Below are 18,218 nucleotides of genomic sequence, written 5' to 3' on the forward strand. Positions count from 1 at the left end.
TAACGAATGTAGCACAGATACATGCATCACACTAGGATTCTCTCTTATCACACTATTTGATTCATTTTCCCTCTGCTGTGACTTTATCGACGATCAGAAAATGGATGTAGCTACATAGTGCCCAATTCTAAAATGAATGTAATGGCGGTAGTGTACGGTGAAGTTTAAAATCACTAGATTTAAAGTACCACAAATTCGTCACTGTCCTAACGCAAGACGCAATTATTTCGAACTTATGCATTTATATAAACATACTTTATTTGAGAAAATGTCAAGACGTGACATGAGAAGACGTCAATTACGTAAATAAATATGTTTGAAATTATAATTAATTTATTTATGTGCAAAAAATATGTACATAATGTACATTATTATTTAATTTAATACAGGTTTATTTGTCATAGAAATTTAATGCATGAAAGTGCACGAATGGTACATGTAAGTACAGTTTAGAAAAACCATTATATTTGAAATCGTATTATGGACACTTCTGCTATATTGACACAACATTTCAAAAATCAATTCAGGTACTTCATAAATCTAATGACTTTAATGAATTTCAACATGGATTTCAACGTAGATTTCAAAAATGGATTTCAAAGTAAATTTTAACATAAATTTCAACGTGGATTTCAATGTATATATTTCAACAACGTAGATTTCAATGTGAATTTCAATGTAGATTTTAATATGAATTTCAACAACGTGAATTTTAACGTGAATTTTCAATAACGTGGGTTTCAAAGTGGATTTCAACGTGGAATTTAATAACATGGATTTCAACGTAGATTTCAACGCGGATTTCAATTAGTCCCACATAGTCTCACAAAAAAGCTCTTAGATTTTTCTCTGGTACATCTTATCTGCATTTTATGTACTTTCGATATTTAAATATAAATTAATAATAATAAATATAAATTAAGTAGTAATTTAGATAAAATAATGGAGTAGATCTGAAAATAAAAAACGATACTTGTGTAACAAATCAAAAATATAAATATATATATATATATATATATATCAAGGTTCCACAGAAAATAAATTTAAAAAATTCTCTGACTTTTCCAGATGCAGAAAATGGAAAATTTTCCATGACCAATGTAAAATAAAAGGTAAATTTTAACATTTAGAAACAAAGATTTAATCTTTGAAATTTAGCTTACATTAATATTAAAAACAATGCAAAAGAGACTCAATAAAATATTAAGATATAATAATTTTTAATTCAAATTCAATTAAAATGCAAAGTTAAGTAAAAAATAAATTTGTATTATGAAAAAGAATGCAGTTATGACGAAAAAAAGGCGACATAAACTTGACTATAATCGCAGAGAATAATATTTAAAAAATTATAACAATTATTCGAAAGGAGCAATTTAAGGAAATTGTGAGCGAAGTTCAAAATTCTAGTCTCTTTTATATTTTTCCCTGACTTCCCAGTTTTTCCGATTTTCCCAAGTATATCTGTGGCAACCCTGATGTTATCTTTCTCTTCCCAATTAATGCACATGCGGCTGCAAATAGTCTGAAATAGTCCAATGCTTTGATTATAACGGTGAGTCTAAATTTAATTTCTTGTCATTAAATCTTTCTTATCGCTCATAATAAAAGTAATAAGTTCAAGTATTAATATTTAATAAGTTCAATAGTATTTACGTGTATTATATCGATAAAACATAAGCAAAACGTTACGTAGCAATACTGATATTTTTTTTCTTATTTTAATTTTTTTGACTTTTCGTACGATTAGTTGGGGTTGAGATCTTAACAAGGATTCTCGAAAAATATCGCATATCTAGAGAAAAATACTAGAGAAATCCGTATATACATAACGTATGCTCTTGTATTTTTGTATATACATACATTACCATATGTGATATTTTTTTAAAATTTTCGAACAGCTGGCCCCGTTTCACATGGTTTCACGATATTTCACGATTTTAATATCGTGAATCGTTTAAATCTCTATAAATATAAATGAACTCATCTGAATTGTTTACAACAATCTAAAAATACATTTCTGACGTAACAAGGACAAATGCAATCTAGTTGAGACGTGAAGAATTGACCATGCGTTTGATGCGCATTTAATTACTCCACTCAAACTTTTGATACCTAACCTCAATATTGTATCATACATTCTAGTGCAGATTCAGAAAGAATTATCTGACACGATTTCCGATTCTGATAAATATTTATTCATATATAATTGTTGTAAGCGTAATTTCAATATTTCACGATAGCCTAGATCAGTGCCTTATCAGTGGCAGTTGATACCATGCTTTTAGTCAGCGACCTATTTTACATTTGATTAATTTGACTTAATAGGAAGATCGCGACGATGCAGTTTATTTATCGTGTTCTAGGATCGCAGACTAAACATATAAACTAGATCAATAGGATAAATTCAAGCAACAGGACATGTTTTATGGAATAATTCAAAATGGATTTTGATCAGAATTATTCCGTTTTCCATAGAATTCAGTACAAATCTAGGAAGTAATTGAATAATTCTAATCAGAATCCATTTCGAATAATTACATCATTACCAGATATCAAAGTATTGATAGAATCATTGAAATGTACTGATTTATTTTATATCTGTTTTTTTTTCAGCTGAATTTTTTACATAATTCATCTTTCCTCTTTTTCTTTCTACATTAGAGAAAAAAATAAGAAAAGCGATGCAAGAAATTCAACTGAAAGGAGTAGGCCTCTTACAGTGTTAATTGCTTCATTCATTTTTTTTATTAATAATATATTATTGGCATTACAGGAAAGTATTAACTTCTGCAATCTAGACGTTTCTTGACGCTGTATATAATTGCTGTGCAAAGTTGACCAGCAATCTTAATAGAGTGATCAAAATATGGCTCGTCCAATTTTGCCTAATGATCCTAAAGCAGAAGAAATTACTGGGGGAAATGAACCTTCATTTAAGTTAGATGAACCTGTTACTATGACTCTAAATATAAATCCACTGATTAACATCGATGAGGAAGACAGCCTATCTTTTGTAGTGCTTGGTCGAGATTCAGTGGAGGCTCAAGCTTCCTTATTAGCTTCGTATACCGATCTTCAACAGAAGAGCATGTCAATTGTACATGCATCACAATTTCTATTTTATTTCACGATTCACTATTTATTTTAAGGTAGAAAAATTAATATCTTTTTTCTTACAGGATTATAAGTCACTGGTGTCGTCAATGACTGTAACTGCGATGCAACATAGATTAGTAGAAGTGTTGCAAGAGAATGTGAAATTGAAGGAAACTTTAAGGCAGAATAATGTATCCATGAAACAACAATTTAATACCCTGGCAATGTGGCAGGAAGAAGTGACGAAAGTTCATCTGAGTCACAAGCAACAGTTTGCAGAAACTAAAGAACTTATAAATCATCTGAAAAAGGAAAATACAGAACTGAAATATAAATTTTCACGCTTACAACATTTTGAAAATATGAAACCTAAGGTATATATACATAGAAAATTACACAAGTAATAATTATATTTTTCAAGTATTTCAAAAGTTCATATATCCGCAAATCTATCATAAGTTCATCAAATCTATTCAAAATATGTTCTGAATCCTAATAAGTTTACTGCTTTAATCAAGATTATTAAATTAAAAGAAATTCGATTTGCTTATTATACAAAGTCGCTATTTCGATCAATTTTAATATTCTTTAAAAGAAAATTAATTCTTGTTTTAAATAATAGTGAGTATAAAATTAATTTATATTTAATTAATTAAAATAGTAAAATAGTGTTTCGAAATTCGTGGCAAGTATATTTTAAAATTATCAAAAATATATATATTCTTTATTAAAAATAACTGTTACACTTAAAAGGAAAAAATTAAGTAGAGTAATTATTTTTCTTAGCAATAGAATAACATTTTTCTGTAATTGTGTGTATTGTACATAATTCTATCGTTCATTTAATTTTTGCCAGATTAATAGATCTGTTTCTGAGGATTGGGCCAATTTGATTTCTAATAGAAAGCTAAAAGAACCCTCTTTCATATTCAATACATTCAAGGACATTTCCGAACTTGTACCTGAAATATCCAACTTAACAATCAAAAGGTGTAAACAATACATAACATCTATAATATCGGAGAAATTGGATGAGAAATTGGAGAGATTGAAAGAGGGATTACAACAAGAATTGCCGCAATTAGAAATGGAAAAAGAATTCGAATCAGCGATGATAGATGACAAGATAAAACAAAAATTGCAACAATTAGAAACGGAAAAAGAATTAGAATCGGCGATGTTAGATAACAAAATAAATTGCAAACTTTACAGTGATGTAGAGATCACAGAAAATTCAAAATGTTCGGAAGCATCTGAAAAGGATCAGGAAATTGCTTGCTTAAAAGAATCCAATACTCTATTCGAACAGAAATTGCAATGTGTATGTTTCTTTAAAAAGTTTGCTAAATATCTTAACAATTAAATTCAGAAATAAAATCGAATTATCTTTTAAATTTTGCAGATTTTTACTCCTGTTGAACAAGATTCATTGGAAACGTCCAATTTAAGTCATCAAAAATTTATACAAAATATAAAGCAATATAATGATATGTTACAAGAATTAACCAAATGTTTTGTAGAACAAATAGAACGTTTTGCTGCCTTAGAAAAAAGTTTAAAGAAAATTACGGATATACTTAGACTTGACGATGATAAAATGCAGTGTGAAGAAAAATTATGTCAATATTACAATGAATTAACTGATGAGCAAATAAAAATTATTACTGATAGGCAGACGCTAATAAAATCACAAAATCAATTCCAAAAGATATTCTCTGATTACAATTCTGTTCTATATGAATTGCAAGTAATGCTTAATGAAAACGCAAAATTAAACATTTTAAAGAATAATAGCGCTCGCGAGAATTTAGAAATGTCAGAGCAATTAGAACGCGACAAGCAATCATTGGAACAAGAAAAGAAAATTTTCGATCGAGAAAAGGATAATCTAGAAAATCAAAAAAAATCCTTCGAAAGCCAAAAAATGAGTTTAGACATGGAACGTGTATTGTTGCAAGATGAGAGAAAACTTTTAGAGCAGGAAAAAATCAGTTTAAATGAAGAAAAAATGTCACTTGATCATCAGAGTCAGTTATATGAAGATTGCGAGAGAGATCTACAAAATGAAAAAAAAATATTGCAAGCTCGTAATGAACAATTGCTGAGTGAAACAAATAGCTTGCGACAACAAAGTGGGGAGAAAGATGCACAGTTTAAAAAGATAATAGAACAGCTTGCACAAAGCGTGGGTGAAATTTTTTTTAATGTAAACTATCTGACTTATATAATTTAATTAAACATATTTGTGTAAATTCTATATTAATTTTACATCATATCTTAAATTTGATTATTTTTATTATATTACTGTTTTGTGATTATTTTATTACTGTGTTTTTTTTATAGACGGAAGAGATACAATTGTTAAGATCGCAATTATCGCTTTACGAAGAAGACTTTCAACAGGAGAAGAAATTGAAAGAAGCATTGTTGGAAGAAAAGAATAAATTAGACACGGAATTGCTAAAGCAAATAGAATTTAACAAACAGTTACAAGAATCTAACAACGCCAATGTTAAGTTAGGACACACATTTGAAGATCGAGTAAGTAATTTTTTAAATTCATTTACCGTGACACTTTATCTAAAAATAAAAATGATCGTTTCCTGCTTTTTATTATCATTAGAACGGTGACAAATACAATGGGCATGCAAGAGGCGGCAACGCCACTGTACGAGAGAAGCGGCCGAATAATCGAAATTATTTTCGCTTATTTTCAATGAAATAATGAATAATTACACATTTATTCAAATATTCAAATTCCTTTCGGAAATTTTGGTATACGCGCAAACATATAAATAAGTTTTATTTCTATCGTACTGCTTCTCTGTAGTTCTGTAGTTGTATGCAACGCTTTCGATGTGTATCGTATAGTTGACATTGCTAAGTTGGTTGCTTTAATCCTGGATTATTCTTTTTCGTTTTTTTCTCATTCTCTCTGTCCTTTTAAGGATATACAATTGCGCTTTTTACTAAATTATTATAAGCTACATGTATATAGTGAACAATATTACTCAAAGTAATTAGTATACTATTATATGTATGTTTTAGTTATACCAAATTTTAAAATCTTTATAAATTTTTTCTTAAATTTTTCTTATAATTATAATAAAGTATAATTTTAATGTTGAGTAAATCTATTTATATAAATATAGTATTTAATTTTTTTTAATTGAAATATATTTTACATAATTCTTTATACTTCTTGATTATTCTGAAAAATATGATTATTATTATGTTATTATAAATAGATATTGATAATAATCCAGGATTCAAGTTCATCAGTGTCTTTTTTCAAATGGCATTTTGCATTGATTATAAATTGCAGAATGTAAAGAAATTAATTATTATATATAATATGCATTTTAATTTGAACAAGAACAAGAATTTTAATACGTAATTCCTATTTTTATTTTCTCATTATATCAGTGTTATTCAGTTGTTTAATTGTATACGATTATTTTATTTTATTACTTATAAGATACACGAAATGGCATACTACGCGAACAGAATCTACAGAAACTGCTCAACATTTGTCACAGCCCTATATATTTTTTTTGCTCTTATTTAAATAATTGATTTAATGTGCTTCTTAATATGCGATGTGATATCACACAACAAAATACTGAATATAACACTATATATGTTATAAATTTATTTTTAATCAAAGTAACTGAATACATTAGATTGAAAACAATTGTGCTATAAATTAACATATATCAATTTGATTGCAGAACTTCATGCGATGTCCAAAATGCTTGATGATATGTCGAAGTTCATCAGATTTATTAACGCATATTAACAGATGTGAATATGCCTTAACATAATATAAATTCATAAGAAATCATGTAGATATGTACACTCTCATATAAGAAGAGTGATTTCATATTAGCACAAATATTGATATTATATATATGATATCTCTTATATTATAATTTTCATATTATAATTTCTCTTAATATAAGAATAATTTTACGTAGTAAATGGCTTCTAAAATGCAAGAGATATATAATATTTAATACTTAAGAGTGTATACTTACATAATAATTATAATGATATTAAAAACGCGTTTTAAATCTAGTTTTAATAAGACTGAACAACAAAATACATATATAAATTTTATTTTTTTAGATATTCATTTGTAATTAGGGTTAATATAGGAACATAATTAAAAAATGTATTGAGATATTTTTCGATGTTTTTCATTTGACATCAATTATCTCTATTTTAATATTTGATATGCTTTGTAAGTGCCAAAGAAAATTTTTTTTAACAAAAAAACTATTACAACGGCAAGTGTAATTAAAGTTTTACGTCAGGATATTAATTTTTACAGGACATTATCTTTGTATATCGCACACGCATTACCTGTACGCAACTGTTAGCTACCTCATGTAATAGTACTATGAGTAAGCAATAAATAGTTTTGAAGAAAACATGTTCTCGATGAAAATGAAATTATTTTTCCAAAACATCTATAACATATCTATTTGCGCATAACTCTATGCTAGATGTAGCTAATGATGGCTATATACACCAAGCACGTCTCGCTTGAATACGTTTATACTGGATCTACAAATACACTTAAGAAAAAAATATCCTTGTCCCTAGCTCTTATTTATTTCCACTGCCTCCGGAACGCGTTCACGCTTGTGCGATAACAAAGACGAGGCTGAATGCGACTTGGACCATGGTCACTGTAGCTCCGCTCCAAGTTCCTCTAGCAAGGAGGAAGGGGCAGAAGAAAAAGAGATGATGCCTGACCTTGGCTGGACGAGCCGCGGTCAACGATTCTTTCCCGCGTGCCGATCGGAGAAGACGCATGTCTTTTTGCACTATACGATCATCGCATGCACTCGCCATCCCTCCACCTTTTCACAAATCGGGACCGATCGCGGAGGGACACACATCACGATGACGACGGCGGCGGTAGTTGCGACGAGCCTGCTCAAGGCAGGCCGGTCGCACCTCCTTAAAAATTCTTTACAGCCGACGAGCGGACACCCGTTTGATGCACTCGTAGGGAGTTTCCCGTCGAGTTTGTGATCTTTGTAAGTGGACAGAATGGGATCGAGTACTTCTCCGGATCCAGCTGGCAGGTCGTGAGAGAGGTGCCTATATGAAAATGAATGAATTCGAAAGAGAAAAACTAGTTAAAATAAACTAGTATTGATTTTTATATAATTGAAAAAATTTCGAGTAATATTGCTTATTGCTACAATTAAAAAATGGTTTTTAATGCCATAAAATAAAAAAGAGTGGAAAGAAAAAAGAAAGAACGTGCTTTAAAAGAACATATTTTATTTCTTTATCAATTATTGCAAAAATTACGTTTTAAAATGAATATTACAAAATTTTAATTATTCAAAATATTTAAATTTATTTTCTGAAAAACTTTGTTTTTATACTATTTTTTTTACTATTTTTACTTTGTTTTTTGTTATAACAAATGAGCGATATAAACCTAGATTCTCTACAATTTATTAATTGAACTTTATATTTTGGAATTAGATGTTTCTTGCAAAATATATGTAACAAAAATTCAAACTGTATTTTGTATTTTCGAAGTTTTAATAATTTTATTTCAAAATTTCTGCTAATTTATTTTATTAAGATACGAAAACTATGGAGATTGTTGTAAAAAAAAAATGTATAGCTCTGAATCGGATGCAGAGACAAATGATCAATACGAGAAATCATCATTTAATGGATGACTGATAGGTTAATAAGTAGACATTGATGATCAGCGGTGCACTCCTTGTCTTTTAGAACACTTTCTAATTTACATTCTTTCGATGATAGAAAAGAGCAGTACGTGTTCGTTAAAGTGACGAGCGGAAATGCGGGCGACGGCAACATCTTTTAATGGCGCAGCATCCAGGGAATCGATAATATCTCCCCGTAGTTGTAAGATACATATGCATAGATTTTTTTTTTCCTTATAAGACCGGTTGATCAAGGTTCAATTAAATCCCTGCTTGAATTAATCCTATTATTAGTATATGAGGAAAAAATAAAGTATTGATAAGAATTTTATAGAATTTTCTTAAAAATTCTAAAGATATCGATATGTGACACAGAGCAAAAAGTTCTTCTAGTATCTCTACAAATTTTCTTTCACAGAATGCGTTTCAATGTTATTGAGATAATGAATATTTTTTTTAACAAGAGACACAAATGATATAATGTTACAGTGAACTGTTTAACATTTTTGTTTATTGGCAAACAAGGATGTAATAATTTAATGTGTTACACTGTGTCATCTCTATCTTACTGGAAAGCAATTAGAAACAATTAATTCAAAAATAACAACATCCAATTAGAAACAAATAATTTTTACACCAATCAATATTATAGAAGGGAGAGGAGAGATATTTTAAATTTGAAATATCAATCTACTTGAAATATATATATCTTTTTCCTTCTCCCCTTTCTATAATTGGTATAAAAATTATTTGTGTTAGAGCAAATATACCTTCTGTTAATACAAAAATCATAAAAAATACATGATAAATCTGTTGTATTATTTAGCTTATATGCTGTTATATGCTTACATCTAAATATTTAATGCGCGAATAGTTTAAGTCATGATGCCTTAATTGTTCTCAAGTGCAAAGTACACAGTAAGATAATTTTAAAGATTATACGAACGTCAAATCAAAATGTTCTTGAAATGTTTACCATTCACATTACGTGCAATCCTCTTTACGCAACACGTGTAAAAATTTCTGTTCCGTGTGTGTAATTCTATGTCTTTTTTAACAATTCCGCATACTTTTAAAACATAACTATTAAATTCACGATGGTTGAGTCTCGAACTGAATTTTCAATCTAAGAAACCAAGCCAGTTATGACAAAAATGTAAATATAACAAACACATTTACAGCTTTGTAAGAAAAAAATACATAATATTAACGTCACAGCAATGCCGTTATAAATCTTTTTTTAAAAGATATAGAAAAACACACACAACAGGACCGACAGAAATTCGACCTTCATCATTTAAATAAAGCGTAAAAATATCGCGCAACTTCTAGGTCAGGAACATTATCAAATTAACACTATTATACTAATTATTATGCCAAAAATGATCTTGAAACTTAATAGTTTCAGCACATTAGAGAGTATACGAAGTATTATCCTCAATTTTTTATATTCATTCCAATATCAATTTTTATAATATATTATGTTATAACACTTGTTAATATATTATAAATATTTTTTTGATATTAATGTAAACAATTGCTAATGTTTTAATTGCTAATGTTAAAAAATAATTGTAAAAACTTTTCTATAACTAAATTGTATGTTATATTTAATAATAATTATTTATATATATATATATATATATATATATATAGATGTTATATCAATTAAGATGTGTCAGATGTGTTTGACGTTGCTGAATAATAATGACGATGATTAATCACACTACTCATTGACTCAGCGTTTTTAATTCAAATCGCGGTCTGCATTTTTTGCATATAAGAACGGTGCATTCCAAGAATTATGATCTTCAGATCGTTGGTCATTATCATCCCCCTAACGTAAATGACTCTTCGAAAAGATCTGACGAAATGTAGTTAGTTCTACAATCGAAAGCGCCTTGCCAGAATTTCTTCTCTGTTATATAAAGCGATACCGAGAAGTATTATTAAACATAATTAGACGCGTGCTAATTAAATTATGTATGTAAATATACCATATTTTTCTCGCGTAAACTCGATATGAATGATTAATTTTCTTCTTCCTCTTCTTGTAGGGATGTGATATGTAATTGCGTCATCGAAAATCGTGATAAAATTCTTCCAAAAGAAAGATGTGCGATATTTAAATGTATGCATTCTCGCTTGCTTTTATGAGAAACTGAAAGCAATGTTTAATAAACAAACTCCAATGAGTCAAAATAGCATGGCTCTTTTACGTCAGAAACACGTTCATTCAATATTCATTTCTGATGTCAACGAAACAAAAATTAAATATTAAATGTATTTGGAACGTATTGCAAAAAATTTCAACCATTTTAACACCAGTGGTGCACCTCAATGCTAAAGAAATATTCTTCATTTAATCTTCAAACAAGTCCTTTATTCTCAGGAAACATCAATTAACAGGAACATAACATCAACGTAGACATAATATAATACAATAATATGTTACGTACAATTACATTGTTGAGTCTAAATCTATAACATGATGTTACTATTAGTTGGTATTCAGTGGGATTTTCATTCATCTTTAATGCTAAGAAGTTAGTCAGAATTTTATTAAGGATTTTATTAAGGATGTTTTGGTTGTACAATATTTTAGCTAAAAGTATCAACTAAAAAGTCAATATCAACTAAAATAAGTTAATAAATGCCATAAATAAGCTCTGAAATCAACTACTAAAAAATAAATAATCTGGTTTATAATAATTTTATACAGTGAAATGTTTATATTTTATTGTAATTTTAGGTAAATAACTTTAATTATTATTATAATTATCAATACTTTTAATTATTTTTATATGAAATGATAATAATAATGATGAATAATAATGATGAAATAAAAATGATGTATTCTTCTTTTTGTCAATTTCCATTGAAAAAGGACGCGACGGTTGAACTTATCGGCCGATGTTGATAAATTATTAAGTAAAACATTACAGAAATTAAATAAAATATATAGTTAAGTTATTATATAGTTATTATATAGTTAAGTATAAAACATTACGTGCATTTCTTGCTGTATCCTATATATTGCATGAATGCAAGGTTACATCACTTCGCAGATCAATTTCCATATACTTCTCTTGTAAGCTCAAAATCATAATTTGAAAATATCATTATATTCTTATAAATTATTCAAACATAGGAAACTACTTTTTGTTTAGACATACACTTAGATTCGTTTATATATTCATTCAAAAAATAATCTACGTGGTAATAAAAACAGAGGAACCAATTTAAAATTTTTTTACTTTTTATACAGATTTGTGATTCCCCACAGCTATTTGCGCTTTTTTCTTTTATTCTGGAGAAGATTCTTTTTCATATTCTGTATAAGAAAAATAAAAAAATAGAAAATGTTTCATCACGTTTCATTATTACAGACGACGCCAGCATCCCCTTAATGTTCTTAATAAGGAATTTTTCAATATTTTATATCTCGCGTCAGGGAAAAATGAAAATATTATAAGTCACAACGAGACAGGTTGATTCGAGGGGAATATCTACGAAAATTATCGACTCGATGAAATCACGAGATTGGATTTTACGAGGATCCTCGGCGCCTCGCGGAATCTCAGGATCCCACGAAAACACTTGGCATTGGCATTCCTATTTGCGGCTCTTTGTGTCGCAACTGGTACACTCCCCGTTCCGAGAGCACGGCATCGTGTTATCTTCTTCACTCATTCGTTCGCTCTCTCGCACGTGAAACCGCAGGTAGCCGACACAAGTCAACAACAAGCGTGCGGATACCCCTGTGTTGGTGCATGTGTACCCCTACGTCAAGAAAACGCGCCGGGTTGGTCCCGCGTATATAAGGCCTGCTATACTCGAAGTGGAATCAGTCTCCGATATGTTGCGTCCATTGCATTTCGTAAGTGGTCCGCATGACTCCCTTGCATCTTCGACGTCGATTCTAATTATCTTGAAGAGAACTTCTTTGTTCTCTCGGTTTTTTTTGCTTCCGTGTCGCGTGTGTATTATACATTCCTTCTCGAAACGTCAATCATGAGCACGAACTAACTCTGATAATTAAATTAGCGTAATTTGCGTACGATCGATCACATATCGCTCGAAATAAACTATCTTCGAATAGTCGGAATTATAAATACACGGAATGAACGATTTTATTGAAGAATCTAAAAATTTAGCTAGATGTAGATCTGAAAACAATTTTGTTGAACCATCAAAATAATTATAATTAAGGGAAACTCAAGTATGAGCAATGCTGCTTTTGACATCCTATAACAATTAATCAGCTTGAGCATTCTATATAATTATTTTGAAAGTCCGACAAAATTATTTTTTAATCTATATCTAGCTAAATTTTTAACTTTAATAAAAATTCAATATAAAGAAAAAATATCAACAGCTTCATTTTTTTGTAATTCTCTCCGTACATTTACTTATGTTTTAATCTTTATTTTTATCATAAAACATTTACAAGTTAATGAACAGAAAATTTAAGTCATCAAACTATATTAATGAAAATCATTGCTATATTTTATTGTAGTAGAAATCTTACGAAATTTTTTTCAGAAAAAGATATAGGTAAAATTTATTCGAACATATAATATGGACTTTGAATATCACCTTTATTGCGAATCGTACTCAGCAGAGAGAGAAAGAAATGACCAATAAATATTCAATCAATTGAAGATTTTTCAAAATTTTTCAAATGCATTCCTAAGCTAAATCGCAAAATATTGCATAAAATAGCAACTTCTTCTCGAAGAGCTTCCTACGATGTAGTACTCCCGATCGAAATATCTACGATTTATCGCGCAAATCGCAAATCAGAGGAAGATGATAATAAGGAATCGCACCGTATTGATTCTAGGTGTTCCTCTTCGCGGCGTTCGCCGTCCTCACGTTCGCCGCCGCTGTGGAAAATGAAGCTCCAGTAAATGTACAGAGTGAAGTCGAACCACAGCCAGATGCGAACGATTTAGAAGCGGACGCTACGTACTGGGGGTGAGTTATTTACGAATCATTAATTATTAATCGTAAAATCAATTAATTCTCATTTATCTCAATCCACAGGAAACTCCATAAATCTAAAATCATGGAATAAAAATTATAATAAATATAACTACATAGAAAGAACGATTTTAGCAAAAATTAGATACAGATCTCAAAATAATTTTCTTGAATTATTAAAGTAATTATATACGACGCTCAAGCGTCACTAATTAGTAGAATCTCAAAATTTTTTACAGACTTACTCATTATATTTGTGCGTTTTAATGATTCAAAATTATTTTCAGCAAAATCTTTCGGTGTATTTTTAATTGTACTCCGTCATTCGTTATAATCAGCTGAGAATTTCACATCATTCATGCAAAATCGATAGTTTTAGATTCGCGTGGTGAGTATCTTAAAATTGTCAGATGAGATTAAACTGTCGTATGATAAAGGCGATAAACATGCGGGTTGAAGACGCCAAGTTGGGATTCGCGCAATAAAAATCTTTCGATGCAACCTTACCTATAATATCTTCATTATTTAGAGTTGAGACACGTCATCAGAATCAATTGTAACAACAAACATCGAATAGCAATCACGTATCCCATCATCGGGGCTTACTTAATCATGATTATACACTTCACGCATGTTCATACTTTGTATGCGCCTTGCTCGCTTACAGTCGCTCACGATTCATTCAGATTCATTGAAGATGACAGTCGTATAAACAAGAGAATGCGGAAAAAATATTATACTTTTGTGGTGTAATATTTCTTCGTTCATATTCGCAACCGCATGCCTTGCCTCTCCCAGCTATGCATTAATCATATTGAATCACATACTATATGTCTCTCATAATCCCGCATGCATACTCTAATTAGTGTACATAAATGACGTATTTCGATGCACAATTAACACTAAAATGAACTGTGATGATTTGCAATTTGCAATAATTTAACAAGTCATTTGTATCTCGTTCACTTCTTGCAGACTGACGTCTCGAAATGTCAAAACTTATACGGAGAAAAGAATTATTCACTTCACTAAATTAATTTAGTTCATCGATCTTTATTTCTTTCGAGAAGAATATATGTAATTAAATTAAACATATTATATTTGACTTTAATTAAATTAATTTAGTCAAATGAACAATTTTTTTCTCAGTATATCATCACAAAAAAATTTATATAATACAATATAGCTTCTCTAAAATAATATTGCATATCAAAATAGATAAAGTTTATTGAGATGATGAAAAATCTAATTTTTAATTTATGTAACATAAATAATCAATAATTCTTCTAAATAACATAAGTAATTTTTAAGTAACTTATATCGAAATACTGAAAATTCTTGCTAATACGGAAAAAATTTTAATTTCACATGCAATGTGTTTCGATTTTAATTTATTTGCATTTGTAAAATGTTTCTCTTCCAGTACTTTGAATAATAATTTAATGACAAACGCGGAAGTAGAATGCAGAATGACATAAAGAATGGCGTTCGTGGCTAGTTTGCAAAGATCGTGTGCATATAAATTACAATTGTAATTTACTATTAATCGTATCAATGAACATTACAATATAATATCTTTCATATATTTAATCTTTATTCTTTCACTCATAAACCATAAATTTAATGTTTGAGTTCATGGCAAACAAAAGATATATCTTAAGATAAAAAATCAATTTGTTTCTTTCGAAATTGACTGGGATCAATGATTTTTTTTTAAATCTCAATATTCGATATCAAACCTTTGCCAAAAAAATTGCCATTAAAAATAGATTTAGTTAATTCAAATCGACTATCATTAAAAAGGCGGCGATCTTCAAATATTTTAAATATAATTTTCCATTTAAAAAATTACGCTTTACATTACACATCGTTAGTTTGCATTAGATAAGAAAATTCCTCAACGTTCAAGTTACTCATTTTAATCAAATGATTTATGAACAATTTCAGATACGGACGACCATACAGATACGGTGGCTGGGGAGGTTGGGGATATGGCAGAGGTTGGGGAGGTTGGGGAGGATACGGAGGATGGGGCGGCCGAGGCTGGGGAGGAGGATGGGGTGGCCGAGGTTGGGGTGGACGAGGATATGGTGGTTGGGGCTTTGGATACTGGGGTTGATGTGAGTCCCACATTCCAACCGCGTGATACTTAATCGCTATCAACAAAGCCTTTGGCTCTATGAATATTTTCTAATCTTAAGATACGCGAAGCTTTTGGACAGCTTTATTAACTATGTAAGTTTTTATTGAAATCTCCATTGTATAAGAATAAAGATATGTAAAAAAAAACCAATGCTTGCAATGAATGCTTTGTTTTTTGCCGTTATCTTTATCAATCATGTTTCCATGAAGATTGTTTCAAGATTATTGATGTTAATATATTATAATATACGCTGTGATTTTACATTATAAATTATAATCACAAAAATTAAAATTTCCTTATAAAAAAATCTATTGTAAAGATGAACATATATAACATATTTTTATATAATTTTTATATATTTTATATAAAAGTCAATTATCAGATGTAACAGAGAATTAAATGCTCTTTATAAAAATTTGAGAACTTCTGTTTCAAGAAATGATATTAATATTTAATTTACATAATATACATTATAATTTTACATTGCAAAGATTAAACTACACAATCATAAAGATTGAAAATTAAAAAGAATTGTTAAATGGACATAGTATATTTTACATAAAAGTCGATTATTAGACATAAAAGAAAAATAAATGCTCTTTAAAAATTTAACAAATTTAAAGACTTTTGCATTTAACATATATAATAAAGACAGGATTAATTCATGGATAAGAATAACATTGGGGGTGTAGGTTGAATAAGGAAACGCAGGATGTAAAAAACTGTAATTATTATTAATTGTAATAATATGATTATTGACAATGACGCGACTATGTGCACATTAAAACACCTTATCTGTATCTTACAAGATCAGCTTTCTTACACTATATACAATAACTAAATATCATATTACTTTTATATTATATAATAAAATTATCTATTTATATTTTTGTATATATATATATATATGTTCATATTTATATATTTATATATTTATATATATATATACTCGCGTATTTATATATATATAATATTAAATTCATCGTTATTTATTATTAGAATAATTGTTACTTCAATATATATGTGCATGTAAGAAACGATTAAAAATTAACCAAATATTTATTCTTTATAATTCTGTACAATATAGGCTCTTAAAACTCTGCTTATCACTGAAAAAATGTACAATGCGATATATACGGTATGAAGGTATGTCTGGAAAAAATCCTCTCGTTCGCGGAACGTTTAAATCGATACGGTGCGCGTGTCGGCTCGTTGATCGATAATTCGTTCGCGGTCGATCGATGATCGTGCGCGACACGCGCCGGAGGAACCGCAGAGAAGGATTCGTTTCCGCGATCGACAAGAATTTCAGGGCGACGGCGAGCGCGCAAAGATCGCCGACGCGCTAAACAATACTTCATTTGATTTGATTTCTTTTGCGCTGTATAACAAAAAAATAAAGAGTTATGACAATAAAGAATTGGGACGAAACGGTATCGCCAATACACACACACACACACACACACACGCGCGCGCGCGCGCGCACTCTCTCTCTCTCTCTCATTCTTACATATATGCAACTTATACTCGTTCATTCTCTCTCTCTCTCTCTCTCTCTCACATTCTCTTTTACTTTTTTCATGGGCTCGCAAGATCGCGGCAAAAAACTATTTTATCCTTTTAGATCAATACAAGTCATATAAGTTATACAATGTACATGGAAGATACGTCCGATTACAATTATTTATTTCCTAATAAACACACCAACCCAAAAGTAACATAACATCAACATAATTTCTTACTCAACAATGTAACTGTTACTTACAATATGTGTTATATTATAATAGTGAGTATAAAATTATATAACATTGATGTTACTTTTAACCGGTGCTTACTGAATTGCTGGCTTCTTACAATCGATTAATTTTCTTTTGATACATCCACGTAATCTTTATTCAAGTACACTTTAAAAATATAGATTTAATATTATGGCTGTTAAATATAATATTCTTATCGTGTTGATATAAACATAATAATGTTGATATATATCAACATAATGTGAATTTAATATGATGAATTCTAAATCAATGTTAAATCAACATTTGTTAACGTCACATTTATATTTTTTAGAATATGATAAAAAAAATTGAGATAATTGCTGGCAGTCGAAATGAAAATTCTGATAAATGTCGCGAAATAACTTTATTTTTGTGACAACTTTTCTGTTGTGCTTCTCTTTATTTTCATCTTCGGATAGTTTCCAAAAGTTCGTCGATCAATAAGCCGCGCTACAATGTTTTTCCTTTAAAAATAATTAACGGTTCTTATTGGAAGAGATATTAAAAGTC

At 29.3% G+C, this 18,218-nt stretch overlaps 2 protein-coding genes across 2 annotated transcripts; both read left to right on the forward strand.

Annotated features, from left to right (window-relative positions):
- The first annotated feature begins 2,869 nt into the window (after positions 1 to 2,869).
- On the forward strand, positions 2,870 to 5,824 carry LOC105624486 (girdin-like). The gene is made up of 6 exons (XM_012205845.1): positions 2,870 to 3,100; positions 3,183 to 3,473; positions 3,956 to 4,420; positions 4,502 to 5,284; positions 5,443 to 5,640; positions 5,723 to 5,824. The coding sequence occupies exons 1-6, from the start codon at positions 2,870 to 2,872 to the stop codon at positions 5,822 to 5,824; spliced, it is 2,070 nt and encodes a 689-aa protein (XP_012061235.1).
- Positions 5,825 to 12,660: 6,836 nt separating this feature from the next.
- On the forward strand, positions 12,661 to 16,345 carry LOC105624487 (keratin-associated protein 19-2-like). The gene is made up of 3 exons (XM_012205846.1): positions 12,661 to 12,681; positions 13,648 to 13,781; positions 15,735 to 16,345. Exons 1-3 carry the CDS (start codon positions 12,661 to 12,663, stop codon positions 15,904 to 15,906), a joined length of 327 nt encoding a protein of 108 aa, XP_012061236.1. The 3' UTR covers positions 15,907 to 16,345.
- The last annotated feature ends 1,873 nt before the right edge of the window (positions 16,346 to 18,218 follow it).

This window comes from Atta cephalotes (assembly GCF_000143395.1).
Source record: "Atta cephalotes unplaced genomic scaffold scaffold00080, whole genome shotgun sequence".
Classification (NCBI taxonomy): domain Eukaryota; kingdom Metazoa; phylum Arthropoda; class Insecta; order Hymenoptera; family Formicidae; genus Atta; species Atta cephalotes.